Source organism: Phacochoerus africanus, chromosome 1, assembly GCF_016906955.1.
Source record: "Phacochoerus africanus isolate WHEZ1 chromosome 1, ROS_Pafr_v1, whole genome shotgun sequence".
Taxonomy (NCBI): domain Eukaryota; kingdom Metazoa; phylum Chordata; class Mammalia; order Artiodactyla; family Suidae; genus Phacochoerus; species Phacochoerus africanus.
In genome coordinates this window covers 37035490-37051292 of record NC_062544.1, presented here as the reverse complement: position 1 = coordinate 37051292, position 15803 = coordinate 37035490, and the positions used below count along the sequence as shown (strand labels likewise).

The window sequence follows — 15803 nt, the reverse complement described above, 5'->3', positions numbered from 1 at the left end:
ACATGAAAATCCTGAGGCCTCAATCAAAACATGTTGAAATAAAGGAATTATTTCAGTAAAGTAGCTGATAGAAAATCAACATACAGAAATCAGCTGCATTCCTTTAATGATGAAACATCTGAAAAAGAAATAAACCCCATTCACAGCAATATCAAAAACAAACAAAAATACTTTGGACAAATTTAACTATTGTGGCCCAGTGGTTTAAGAACCTGATACAGTGTTCTTGTAAGGTTGGCTGTGAGTGAGGATGTTAAAATATCCATATGGCTACCCAATGCCATTTATAGAGTCAATGCATTACCCACCAAAATACCAAAGGCATTCTTAACAGAAATAGAAAAAATAATCCCAAAATTTGTGTGGAACCACAAAGCACTCTGAGTAACCAAAGCAATCCTGAGGAAAAAGAAAAAAGCCAGAGGTATCATGCTTCTGAGTTTCAAACTATACTGTAAAGCCATAGTGATTTTTTAAGTATGGTACTGGCACAAAAAATAGACACATAGACCAATGGTATGAAATAGACCAGAAATCAAATCCTAGCATATACAATTAACTAATATTCAACACAAGAGCCAAGAACACCCAATAGGAAATGGATAGTTTATTCAGCAAATGGTTCTAGGGAAACTGAAGAAGCACATGCAGAATAATGAAATTAGACCACTGTCTCATACCCCTCAAAAAAATTAACTCAAAATGAATCAAAGACTTAAACATTAGATCCAATACCATAAAAACTGGAAGAAAACATAAGGAAGTTCTGCAACAATAGTTTAGGTAATAATTTTTTGATATGATGCCAAAAGCACAAATAGCAAAAGCAAACATGAACCAATGAGATTACATTGAACTTCAAAGCCTCTGCATAGCAAAAGAACAATTAAAGAACTTAAAGACAACCAACAGAATGGGAGAAAAATTTGCAAGCCTTTTTTTTTTCTTTTTGTCTTTTTGCCATTTCTAGGGCTGCTCCCATGGCATATGCAGATTCCCAGGCTAGGGGTCCAATCAGAGCTGTAGCCGCTGTCCTATGCCAGAGCCACAGCAACGCGGGATCCAAGCCGCGACTGCAACCTACACCACAGCTCACGGCAACGCTGGATCCTTAACCCACTGAGTAAGGCCAGGGATCGAACCCGCCACCTCATGATTTCTAGTCAGATTTGTTAACCATTGCACCACGACAGGAACTCCTTGCAAGCCATGTTACAAGAAGTTAATATCCAATCTATATAAGGAGCTTAAACAACTTAATAACAAAAAGATAAATAATTTACTTAAAAATGTGCAGAACTAAGTAGACCCTTCTCCAAAGAGGACATCAAAATAGCCAACAGGCACAGGAAAAGATGTTTAATATCACTAATCATTATGGAAATGCAAATAAAAACTATGAGATATCACTTCACACCTGTTAGAATGACTGTCATCAAGAAGACAGGAGACAACAGATGCTGATGAGGATATAGTAAAAAAAGGAAATTTTATACACTTTTGGTAGGAATGTAAATTGTTTCAACCACCATGGAAAATGATATGAATGTTCCACAAACCTTATAAATCTACCATATGATCCAGCAATTCCACTTCTAGGCATATACCCAAAGGAAATGAAAACATGATTTCAAAGATATGCATGTACACCCGTGTTTATTGCAGCATTATTCACAGTAACCAAGAGATGAAAATGTAAATTCCATAAATCAGTGAATGGATAAAAAAATGATGTTGTGTATATATACAATGGAATTATATTCAGGCATCAGAAAGGAAGATAGGCTTAAGAATAAATAGAAAATCTTGACAGACTTATAACAAATAACTCAAATCAGGAATCAAAATTTCCAAAGAAAAGTCACAGACCAAAATGAATTCTAGCACTAATGAATTCTACCAAAATTTAAACAACTATCACCAATCTTTTTTAAACTCCTGGAAAAAACTGAAGAGAAGGGAACACTTCCCAACTCACCCTATGAGGCATGCATTATCCCAATATGAAAGCTAGATGAAGACATCACAAAAAAAAGAAAATTACAGACTAATGACTCCTATAAATATACATGCAAAATCCCATTACCAGAAAAGTGATTGTACAATAAGACCAAATGGAATTTACTCCAGGAATGCATCAGAGGGTCAACATAAAATCAGTGTAATAAATCATATTAATAAAATGCCTAGAGACTTTTGAGAAAAATCAAGCACCTTTAAAAAAAATTCAGAATACCAGGAATAGAAAGGAATTTCCTCAACATAACAAGGGTATTTACTTAAAAAAACAGCAGCAACAACAACAAAACTCACAGGTAACATCAAACTCAATATGAAAGATTAAGAACAGGACAAGAATGCCTGTTTTCACCACTGCTATTCAACACTGTACTAGAAATTCTAACCAGAACAGTTAGATAAGGACATGAAATAAAAGGCATCCAAATTGGAAAGGTATAAGTGAAATTGCATGTAGGAAATTCCAAAGAATCTAAAATTAAAGCTACTAGAGCCAACAAAATATTCAGCAACGTTTCAGGTTACAAGATAAACACACAAAAATCAGTTGTGTTCACCAACAGAGAACAATCTGAAAAGGATATTAAGAAAGCAATTTTATTTACAGTAATAGCTAAAAGAGTAATAACTAGGAAAAAATTTAACCAAGGATATGAAAGATTTTTACACTCTTAACTATAAAACATAGCTGAAATAAATTAAAAACATAAATAAATGGAGAGATATCCTGTGTTCATAGATTAGAAGACCTAATATTGTTAAGATATCAATACTACCTACAGCTCTCTATAGATTGAATGCAAATCAAAATTGCCATAGCCCTTCTTGTGGAGGCAAAGCTGATCCTTAATATCAAGAGGCCCTGAGTAACCAAAAAATGCTTGAAAAACAGGCATAATGTTGTAGGACTCACACTTTCTATTTCAAAACTTATTACAGAAATCAAAACATTATGGTACTGGCAAAAAGATATAGACTAGAAAGTCTGAAAATAAACCCAGATGTCCCTGGCTACTTGATTTTTGGAAAGTGTACAATGTCCCTTCATTGGGGAAAGAATAGTCTCTTCAACAAATAATGCTAATATGACTGGATTTCCACATGCAAAACGATAATAAAATGGGACCCCCTAACTCAAAATGGATCAAAGGCATAAATATAAGAGCTAAAACTGTAGAACTCTCAGAGAAAATACAGGCACAAATCTTCATGAACAGTAGATTCTTAGATATGACACAAAAAGCATAAGCAAATAAATAAATTGAACTTAATTAAAATTTAAAATTTTGTGCCTCAGAAAGACATCAAGATGGAAGAAAGACAGCCTACATAATGGGAGAAAATATTTGCAAATTATATATCTGATACTGGCTTAAAACTCAGAATAGATAAAGAACTCAAGAAGACAAACCAATTAATAAATGGGCAATGGACTTTAATAAGCATTTCTTCAAATAAGATACACAAATAGCCAATAAGCATATGAAAAGACATGCAACACCGCTAGTCATTGGGGGATTAATGCAAACCAAAACCACAATGAGATTCACCCCTCCTATAATGGCTATAAAATTTTTAAAAAAATAACAGAAAATAAGTATTTGGAAGTGTTGTCAAGGATGTGGAGTAAATGAAACCCTTGCACCTTGCTAGTAGGGATGCAAAGTGATATATCTCACTGTAAAAGAAAAAAGAAAGTTTGGAGTTCCCTCAGAATGCTAGGCATAGAATTACAGTATGAAACATCAGTTCTACTCTTGGGTATACTGAAATAGGGACCCAAACAGATACTTTGTATACCAGTGTTTCCTGAAGCATTAGTCACTATAGCCAACAGATGGCAACCACCCAAGTATCTGATAACAAATTAATGGATCAACAAAATGTGGTAAATACATACGATGGAATATTATTCAGCCATAAATATGAATGAGGTTTTGATACATTTTGCAGTAGCAGTGAAGCTTGAAAATTTTAAGTGAAATAAGCCAGACACGAAAGGATAAATATTGTAAGATCCCATTTCTGTGAGATGTCTAGGATAAGCAAATTCATAAAGGCAATTTAGAAATATGGATTGCCAGGAGCAGAGGAGAGTGAGGAATTTGGGAATTGTTGCTTAATGACTACAGAGTAGGTAATCTCTTTGTGATAGTGAAAAAAATGGAATAAATAGTGCCTATGATTGCATAACTTTGTGAATGTAATTAATGCCACTGAATTGTATACTAAAAATGCCAAATGTCATGTTATTTGTATTTTACCACAATAAAAATTATTAAAAAAAAAAAGACATGGCAAGAGTTCCCGTCATGGCACAGTGGAAATGATTCTGACTAGGAGCCATGAGTTTGTGTGTTTGATCCCTGGCCTTGCTCATTGGGTTAAGGATTCGGTGTTGCCATGAGAGTGGTGGAGGTCGCAGATGCAGCTTCGATCCTGCATTACCATGGCTGTGGTATAGGCCAGCAGCTGTAACTCCAAATAGACCCCTAGCCTGGGAACCTCCATGTGCCACGGGTGTGGCCCTAAAAAGCAAAAAAAAAAAAAAAAAAATTAGACATAACGCATTTCTTACCTGGTTACAGAAACAAAGCATTTAAAAATTATGTAATTATGTAATTTATTGTTACAGATGTTTCAATTTGCAACAAATTTTTAATATAAAAAGTTAATTTTGTAGGACTAAAAAATAGATTTGACTCTGGGATCCCAAAGATATAGAGATTCATTTAAAATCCATTTTGCATTAAGTTTTTATATCTATTAACAGGGTAACTCTATACCTACTTGTGACTAAAAATATCACTCCGCCTCTGCTAAGGCTTAACTTATATCAATCAGAATTTGGCACAGCAAAATTCTTATGTAATATGAAAAATGCAGAGCAATAAAACACCATACTTTAACCTTTTGTCTGTCCCAGCACACATGTGAAGGATAGGACTTATCTCTTTTTTCATACAGATTTCAGAGTTCTCTGAATTAACCTCTAAATAATTATTTTCATAAGAACTGCAAAATCTATTTCAAATATATTATAATAAATACATGCTGAAATTATAGTTAAGAAATTTGATTTGGGACATTCTCAAAAATATGCTCATTATTCATTCTATTCTCTGAAGTTTATCCTTATACACATTCATCTATCCATTCAATGGACACATTTATTACCCACTATAAGCACTGTGCAAGTTGCTAAAATTACAAAAATGAATGAAATTTTGAAGGTCTTTTTGTCTCTGAAAGAATATTCAAACTATAGAGCCTACTTTATGGTCTTTGTTGGTGAATATAAATTTGAACCCTATTCTGGGTGTGTGTGGGGGTCAGTCATAGCCTTGTTTTCTATAATGTGAGAGAAATCCTTCTGAAGTAAGATTGTTTTTACAAAACACAATGTATAGAGGCAGAAGTGTCTGTATGAAATTCTGACTTGGAGGTTTTCTTCACAGTTAACAGTTGTTATTCATGCTTTGATTTCACACAATGAATTTCTCTAAGGTTTTTTGTTTTTTGTTTTTTGTTTTTTGTTTTTTTTTTTGGCTTTTCAGGGCCACACCTGCAGCATAGGAAAGTTCCCAGGCTGGGGTCAATTCAGAGCTGTAGCTGCTGGCCTATACCACAGACACAGCAATGCAGGATCCAGCTGCATCTGCAGACTATACGACAGCTCACGGCAAAGCCAGATCCTTAACCCGCTAAGTGAGACCAGGGATCCTCACGGATACTAGTCTGGTTCCTTACCACTGAGCCACAGCAGGAACTCGCAAGATTTTTCTTTTAGTTTTTTTTTTTTTTTTTAATATGGGAAAACATGTCAGATTCAACTTTTGTGATTATCATCCTTTTTCTTTAATAGTTTTAAAAGTCACTTCATTTATTTTCAGTCAGTTTTTTCCTTAACTTCTAGGTGCTCTGCTCAGCATCATCCTAAGCTTTAGGACCCAGGATGACAGAAAACCCTCTATCTGGTACATTTCTGACTGTGGAGGAGGAAACGAGACTGTTGTAGCATCTCAAACTGTTAAATGGTCTATCCAGAAGTATTTTATTTGGACGGCTATTTTCATGGTCAAATCTCCTGGCCTTGCCTAACTAAGGGGCAGGGAAGTACAAATAAACCAAATATTCAGAAAACCAGAATATTTGTGAAAAACCCTAAATGTACCACAACTATTAAGAATTTAGTCTAATTCATTTAAAAATTTAAATAGGGAGTTCCCATCATGGCTCAGTGGTTAACGAATCCAACTAGGAACCATGAGGTTGTGGGTTCAATCCCTGACCTCACTCAGTGGGTTAAGGATCTGGCATTGCCGTGAGCTGTAGTGTAGGTTGTAGATGCAGCTCGGATCCCATGTTGCTGTGGCTCTGGCGTAGGCTGGCAGCTACAGCTCCAGTTAGACCCCTAGCCTGGAAACCTCCATATCCCTTGGGAGCAGCCCTAGAAAAGTCAAAAAGACAAAAATAAATAAATAAAATAAAAACTTAAGTGGAATGTATAATGCTATATGAAAATTACCAAAAAGACTCAAGAATAACTGGAATATATGAATATAGCAACAACTATTAAAGAAATTCATTAGTGTTTAGAAATAATCATTCATACCTGAAAAGACTACAGGCTCAAATGGTTTTACTGGTTATATTTATCAAACTATCAAGGATTTTAATTTTACGCAAATCATTTCAAAGTGTAAAAAGAGAGCACAAGATTGCCAGTGTCAGAACAAAGGCAATCAGTGTCTCTTTCTTGCAAGATATGTAGACATACAACGATCCATAGAGAATTGCTAGCTAACTGCCAAAATGTTTTATGAAGCCAATAAAATAATGATATACAAACCAGGCAAAAATTGCATAAAATGGAAAATTATAGACCAATCTTCCTTACAAACAGGCATAAAAATGCCACATAAAATATATAGAAAGCTGAATATATGTGTAAAAAACCAACATCTTGAACACATGGAATTTATCCTGGGTATGAAGGAATAATGGCACATTGGAAAATCTATCACTTTAATTCATTGTTTTAACAGATTTTTTAAATTACCCAGTATTTAAAAAATCTATTTGAATGCATCACTTTTAACAGACCAAAGAATAAAACCATATGAACTAAATAGACACAGAGGAGCTCTTTTGACTTGATGAAATAATGAGTATTTTTAATATTGTCAAAAGAATCCACATTTTCTGATTCTGTGAAAAGTATGATTTTCACAGCACTATGCTTTTTTTTCCACTATAGGTTTATGGCAAAAAAAAAAGTATGTGTCTTTATTGTATCCTTTTCTTTAGAACAACATAGTTAAAATGTATTAATAATATTGGCTATTCTTTAAACCATGTCTTAATAACAAACCAAGTACTATCAGGTTATCACCAGTAGTAAGTTGTGCTTAAGTCTGTGCAAAAGTGAATTCCTGGTGCAGAAGCTTCTCACTCATAATTCAGATTCTTTGTTTGGAATTACATGGTTGTATATATTAAAATACATACTTTGACTAGTATAATGGTTTTAAGAGTACTGTCTCTCAGTCTGTGCTTTTTAAATGGAGTAGAAGTTGGTATTTGAAGCACAAAAAAATCTAGATATGGCAGTGGTTTGTGTCCTTCCAGAGCTAAGTGCTTCCTGGCAAAATTTTATTCCTTATTTTTAATTCCTCTCATTAAGAAGCAACTGGGTTTATATTAATTTGATTTACTGATTGGAATATTTACCTTAAGAGAAATTTAACTTTTTTTTTCTTATTACATGGGTCATAAAGAAAAAAAAAAGATATTGAGAAACACAGTTCTAGACTATGTGTTTCTTAATACAGGAACCATGTCTTAAGATATCTTTCAATCCTCAGCCTCTAAAAGATAACATATATATCCATGTATGTCTTAAATTCCATAGTTTCAGTACCTGATATGCTAACAGTTTATTAAAGTTAGAGAAATCAACTTGTATTTGAAGAAAACAGTTTCTCACCATTTGTTTGAACAATGGTGAGCATATTGATTTACTCAGAAAAAATAGACATAATATGAAGGACAAGCACTAGCAAGAAAAACATCTTCCTCACATTAAAAGTAGCAGTAGCAAGAGTAATAAAAATATAAGAATCTAACATTTATTGGAACTTTACTATGGGCAGGAATATGCTTTATATGTATTAATCCATCTAATCCTTATATTAGCCCAGTGAATTAGTCATTTTTATTATCATCATTTTACAAGGAATCTGCAATTATGCTCTATGATCAGTATTCTGGCAATTTTTCCAATGTCATAATTGATCTAATAATTAACAAGCAAGTGTCTGTGAGGTGATTTCTTATAGTTTGATTTTGAGTTTGATTTATAATCATCTCATTCAACTTATTACAGCTTTGGAAATTCCAAAATTATTACAAATACCTATCACTTCCCCACTTAAAATTTTTAAAGAAATGCATTAAGCAAATAATGATAATTATCTACCTTACCATAAAAACATACTGCATAAGCATTGGCCTCTTCTGAACATAAACATTGTTCAAAGGTAGAAATTTTGTAGTTCAGTGTCTTCCTACACTTGCTTCTTCTTCCCTCTTTCCCTCAATAAAGGAAATTACCATTAGGGGCACTATTAGTAATTATACCAGAACATCGAGAGTAACTGAGAGTCTCCTGGGGAAACCAGCATGTATGATCTCCATACTCATAATTCATCATCTTTTGTCTACTCTCAACTCTACTGTTTTCTAAGACTATGCCTTTAAAACCATTATTCTTTGACCCAAAGAACTGAAGCTTTTAAATCTGAAGATTCTAAGCCTTCTAAATAATCCTTTTGGACAGAAAGGCAATAATTTCTAGTAACAATGTTACCTGTTTTTTAGCCTCTATTTGTAAATAAGTTTTTGAAAATATGTATAAACTATTTTGGGAATATGTGTGCTTATGTATTAGGATAATTTTTGACTGTGAGAAAAACTCTTCCCATTTCCCTTCTCTCCTACACAAACAGAAAGGCTGTTTCCTTTTGCAATACAGTTTATAGAATAGTAGATAGTCTAAAAAAGCTGTCAGGATTGAAATCCCTTAGATATATATATATCTATATATATATATATACTTGCCAAAATAGAATACCTAGAGGTTAGATACAAGTCAGTCTGTGGGAATATGGAAAAATAACATCAATTTGGCAAAGTCGCAGGATACAAAATTAATACACAGAAATTGATGGCATTTCTCTACACTAACAATGAAAGATCAGAAAGAGAAATTAGGGAAGCAGTCCATTTTACCATCGCATCCAAAAGAATAAACTACCAAGGAGTAAACCTACCTAAAGAGACAAAAGACCTGTACTCTGAAAACTATAAGACACTGATGAAAGAAATCAAAGATGACACAGATGGAAAGACATACCATGCTTTGGATTGGAAATGTCAATATTATCAAAATGACTATACTACCCAAGGCAAGCTACAAATTCAATGCAATCTCTCATCAAATTACCAAGGACATTTTTCACAGAACTCAAAATATTTTAAAGTTTGTCTGGAAGCACAAAAGACCCAGAATAGCCAAAGACATCTTGAAAAAGAAAAATGGAACTGAAGGAATCAGGCTCCCTGACTTCAGACTATACCACAAAGCAACAGTCATCAAAACCGTATGGTACTGCCACAAAGACAGAAATATAGATCAGTGGAACAGAATAGAAAGCCCAGAATTAAACCCACACATCTACAGCCAACTAATCTATGACAAAGGAGGCAAGAATATACAATGCAGAAAAGACAACCTATTCAATAAGTGGTGCTAGAAGAACTGGACAGCCACATGTAAAAGAATGAAATTAGAACACTCCCTAACACCATACATGAAAATAAACTCAAAATGGATTAAAGACCTATATATAAGACCTGACTCTATAAAACTCTTAGAGGAAAACACAGGCCAAACACTCTCCAGCATAAACAACAGCAACATCTTCTCAGACCACCTCTTAGAGGAATGACAGTAAAAACAAAAATAAACAAATGGGACCTAATAAAACTTAAAAGTTTCTGCACAGCAAGGAAACCCTAAACAAAATGAAAAGACAACCCACAGAATGGGAGAAAATCTTTGCAAGTGAATCAACTGACAAGGGATTAATCTCCAAAATTTATGAACACCTTCTGCAGTTCAATACCAAAGAAATAAACAACCCCATCAAAACATGGTCAGAAGATCTAAACAGACAGTTCTCCAAAGAAGACATACAGATGGCCAAAAAACACATGAAAAGATGTTCAACATCACTCATTATTAGAGAAATGCAAATCAAAACCGCTATGAAATACTACCTTACAGCAGACAGAATGGCCATCATCAAAAAGTCTACAAACAAAAGTGCTAGAGAGGGTGTGGAGAAAAAGGAACCCTATGACACTGTTGGTGGGATAGAAAATTGGTGCAACCACTGTGGAAAACAGTATGGAGATTCCTCAGAAAACTAAACATAGAACTACCATTTGATCCAGCAATCCCATTCCTGGGCGTCTATCCAGAGAAAACCACGATTCAAAAAGATACATGAACTCCAGTGTTCATTGCAGGACTATTTTCAACAGCCAAGACATGGAAACAACCTAAATATCCATCGACAGAGGAGTGGATCAAGAAGATGTGGTACATATACACAATGGAATATTACTCAGCCATTAAAAGGAATGAAATAGTGGCACTTTTAGCAACATGGATGGACCTAGAAATTATCATGCTAAGTGAAGTCAGTCAGACAATGAGACACCAACATCAAATGCTGTCACTCCCAAGTGGAATCTGAAAAACGGACACAATGAACGTCTTTGCAGAACAGATAGTGACTCACAGACTTTGAAAAACTTATGGTTTCCAAAGGAGAAACTTTATAGCCTAGGGAACTATATCCAACCTCATGGGATAAACCATGATGGAAAATAAATTTTAAAAAGAATGTATATTACAAATGTATTACTGAGTCAACTTTGCCGTACAGCAGAAATTGGCCCAACATCATAAATCAACTATAATTTTTTAAAAAGAAGCCAATTACAAAACACTTAAAAAAGTAAAAAATAAAAAATGGAATCAATACCTCATGCTTTGCAAGTAAAAAAAAAATACCTTATCAAACAACAAAAATATTTACTATAAACAAAAGTTAAATGTAAGATCTGAAACTGTAAAGCTGTGCAAGAATACATGTAAGCCTTTTGACATCAGCCTTGGCAATCATTTTATGGGTATGACCACAAAAGCTCAGGCAACAAAAACAAAAATAAAGACACGGGACTACTATCACTAAAATGCTTCTGCAAAGCAAAGGAAACAAATCAACAAGATGAAAAGGTGACCTATGGATTTAAAGAAAATATATGCAAACTATGCATCTGATAAAAGATACTGGACACTTGCTAAGAAAGTAGAAAGGACGTATGCTCACAACATCAAAAAAGATAATTATGTGAGGAGATGCATATGTAATGTATTTACTGTAATCATTTCACTGTATATTTCAAATCATTATACTATAAATACACACAGTTTCTATTTTGAAATAGAAAATAAAATATACATAAACAACAATTTAGTATTGATCTTGTTCAAAGAAAATTGACTAAATAACCATAGTAATACTCAGGTGATTGCAACCTTTTCATCAAAATAAGCAGTCTGATCTAGAGCATAATATTTAACATTAATTTCATTATTCTTAAATAATGAATTAGTAAAATGGATGCACCAGAATCTGCTTCAGGCTTGAGCCTTACAGAACCTTTATTACCAAAGTTAGTAGCAAACTCCAGAATTATGTCTTTTCTGCTCAGTTTATTGTATTGTCACCACTTATTAACACTAATAAGCAAAGAAATACATAAATAGGCAGTAGATAAGTACAAAACAAAAGTTAATAACCAGGTTATTCATCTTTAATAATGTAATTTCAAAGCCCTCTAAAATTAAAATTCAGTATTGGCCAGGTGACAAAAACAGGTTGCCATTGGGCAAGTTTATATTCAAGTTGTAAATAATTAGCATGTAAATATCACAAAATAAAAATAACATTTCACAATGAGATGTAATATTTCTCAGAAATCTCCTATTCATTTAGTCATAGATGGACTATTGCTTACTTTCAAGATTTACCTATGTACTCTCCTTAAATAGTTCCATGCTTTGAAGCTTATAAAAATTAAACCATAATTTTTTCAAAAGAATATCATTTTTTCCAGTTTATTCAATTCCAAAACATAATGAGAGACATTTTCTTATAGAATTTTCCACAAGTTAACTCAATGAAACTCTCAAGGTATAATATAGAAAGTTAAGTTAGTTGTTAGAAGTAACAAACAGTAATTGTGAGAGTAGTTGCAAAAATATCAACTAAGTTTAAATTTAGAAAATGCTCTCATAGGAAAATAATTTACATTTTAATGTCACATGTTTTTTCTTTGCTTTTGCTTTTTAGGGCTGCACCCAAGGCATATGGAAGTTCCCAGTCTAGGGGTCAAATCGGAGCTACAGCTGCTGGCCTGTGCCACAGCCACAGCAATGTGGGATCTGAGCCACATCTGCAACCTACATCACAGCTTGTGGCAACGCTGGATCTTTAACCCAATGAGCGAGCCCAGGGATCAAACCCATATCCTCATGGATACTAGTTGGGTTCCTTACCACTGAGCCACAATGGGAACTCCCTGAACCTCTCAGTTTTTTAACGTGATCAGATAATATAGATGAGAAATCTGAGGCCAAAAAGTTGTCAAATAATTTATCCCAATTAAGTAGCAGAACAGGATTAGTTTCCTAAAATATTTGCAAATAATATGCCTGATAAAGAGTTCATATCTAAAATTTATAAACAGCTCATACAACTCAATATAAAAAAAAAACCATTTTTAAAATGGGCAGAAGACCCAAACAGACATTTTTCCAAAGAAGACATACAGATGGGCAACAAGCATGTGGTAAGATACTTAACACTGCTAATCATCAAAGAAATGCAAATTAAAACCATGATGATATATCACCTCATACCTGTTAGAATGGCTATAGTCAAAAAGATCACAAATAACAAATGTTGAGGATTTGGAGAAAAGGGAACTTGGTAGGAATGCAAATTGGTGCAGCCGCTATGGAAAACAGTGTGAACATTCCTCCAAAAACTAAAACTAGAACTATTGGGAGTTGTCATTGTGGCTCATTGGTAACAAACCCAAATAGTATCAATGAGGACACAGGTTCAATCCCCGGGCATATACAGTGGATTAAGGATCCAGTGTTGCCATGAGCTGCAGTATAGGTCGCAGACATGGCTGAGATCTGGTGTTGCTGTGGCTGTGGTGTAGCTCCAGTTTGACCCCCAGCCTGGGAACTTCTGCATGCCACAGATGCAGTTCTAAAAAGCAAAAAAATAAAAGAGAAAAAAAAACTACCACAAAAAAATACATGCACCCTAATGTTCATAGAAGTTTTATTTATGATAGCTAAGACATGAAAGCAACACAAGTGTTCATCAAGAGATGAATGGATAAAGAAGATGCAGTACACACATACAAACACACAAATACACACTGGACTATTACTCGGCCATAAAAAAGAGTGAAATTTTGCAACTTAGAAAACATGGATGGTCCTGGAAGATACTATGCTTAGTGAAGTCATACAAATACTGTATGTTATCACTTATATGTGGAATCTAAAAAATAAAATGAATAAATATAATAGAAACTCACATATATAAAAACAAACTTGTGGTTACCAGTGGGAAAACCAAGGGAAAAGGGAACAAGTAGAGGCAGGCAATTAAGAGATACAAACTATTATTTATAAACTAAGCTATAAGTATATATTATATAGCACAGGGAATATAGCCAATATTTTACAGTAGCTTTTGGGTTTTCTTTTTTTTTTTTTCATTTCTATCCACCCCATGGCATATGGAATTCCCAGGCCAGGAATCAGATCTGAGCCACAGTTGTGATCTTACACTGCAGCCACACCAGATCCTTTAACCCTCTGTGCTGGGCCAGTGATCAAACCTGAATGGATTGTGGCACTGCAGATACCGCTGATCCCATTGTGCCATAGAAGGAACTCCTATAGTAACTTTAAATGGAGTGTAGTCCACAAAAATCCTGCATCACTATGTTTTATACCTAAAAATAATATTGTAAATCAACTATACTTCAGTTTTTAAAAAGGATAGTCTCCTGATTCCGGATTCCAAGTTCATTGCTAATTTTAATGTCCCTCTTAAAACCCTTAACTGAAAAAGACTTCTGATAGTTACTCATCATTAAAAAAAAAAAATGTCAGGAATACAGTATACCACTTAGTGAATTCAAGCTATGCTCTGACCATGGTAACTCTTCATATGTAACTACCTTTCTGAGCACCTAGCTGAATTTTACAAGCTTTATATAGTATGTTCATCTGTCTTCTAGGTTTCCACAGACATGCAGCTCCAGTTACAAGGCGGCAGTTTCCACATGGTGCCCACAGGATGGATTATCTGCACTTTGAGGATGATAGCCGTGGATGGTGGTTTGACATGGATATGGTGATCATCTATATTTATTCAGTGAACTGGGTTATTGGATTCATTGTTTTCTGCTTTCTTTGCTACTTTTTCTTTCCATTTTAGGAATTTTCATACCTTACTACCATTGAACAATCATAAGGGATGTAGAAAACAATTACTTAAACATTTTTAAAATGTGCTTTGCAGTTTTTATATTGTTGCATTATATAAATTGTTGGTGTTTATAGAAAATCTGAGGATAATGAACTTATTTATGAATGTTTTTCATGTAACAAACTCAACTTTATTCAAGAGCTAATCTATTTAGCACTTAGCAACAAGGCACTATTAATTTCATATTTCTTAGTTTGGTATTTGTGGCTCAAACTTAAAATGTCACTTTTACAGTTATCTTTGTAAAGACTGAAGTTTTCCCTCTACTTAAAAATATAAAATGAAATGATAATCTAAGTAGATAATGTCTTTAATGATCAAATATTAAATCAATTACCATTTCTTCTCAGGCAAATTGTATACATTAAAGATAAACTATATTCTCTGGGATCTAATCTAGCAGGGTATATTCAGCTTTTGTTTCCAATTATTCTATGACCAAGAAAGTGGATGTCCTTTTTTTTTCTTTTTACAGATCTAATAACAGCATTAGTGCAACAGTTTAAACTATTGCAAGAATAAAATAGTAAATGCAAAAAAGAACAAAACAAAACTAAGACTAATTCCCACCACAAGACACTTAGAAAAATATAAAACTTTTCGAATTGCAGGATCATTCACCAGAAGAAATAAAAAATTTACTGACTTTCAGTAGCCTAAAAGAGCAATGCATGTCCAAAATAATTAATTTAGTGATTCTTTTAACTTGGAGGTTGTCAAATATATTGTAAATGTGCAATAAAGAATGGCTTTAAAATTTTTTCATTGTTATTAACTAATTTAACATCTGGAATAAAGAATTGTTGGAGGAGTTCCCGTCATGGCACAGCGGTTAACGAATCCGACTAGGAACCATGAGGTTGCAGGTTCGGTCTCTGCCCTTGCTCAGTGGGTTAAGGATCCGGCGTTGCCATGAACTGTGGTGTAGGTTGCAGACGCAGCTCGGATCCTGTGTTGCTGTGGCTCTGGTGTAGGCTGCAGCTACAGCTCCAATTAGACCCCTAGCCTGGGAACCTCCATATGCTGCAGGAGCGGCCCAAGAAATGGCAAAAAAAAAAAATTTGT

General features: G+C 34.0%; 1 protein-coding gene across 1 annotated transcript in view; it reads left to right on the top strand.

Annotated features, from left to right (window-relative positions):
* The window catches only part of RNF180 (ring finger protein 180), a 267713-nt gene extending 252231 nt beyond the window's left edge, over positions 1-15482 (top strand). Inside the window, exon 7 of the mRNA XM_047753632.1 lies at positions 14488-15482. Coding sequence (XP_047609588.1) covers positions 14488-14687 — 200 coding nt within the window. The 3' untranslated portion in view covers positions 14688-15482. The remainder of the gene's footprint in view (positions 1-14487) is intronic.
* Positions 15483-15803: the final 321 nt, after the last annotated feature.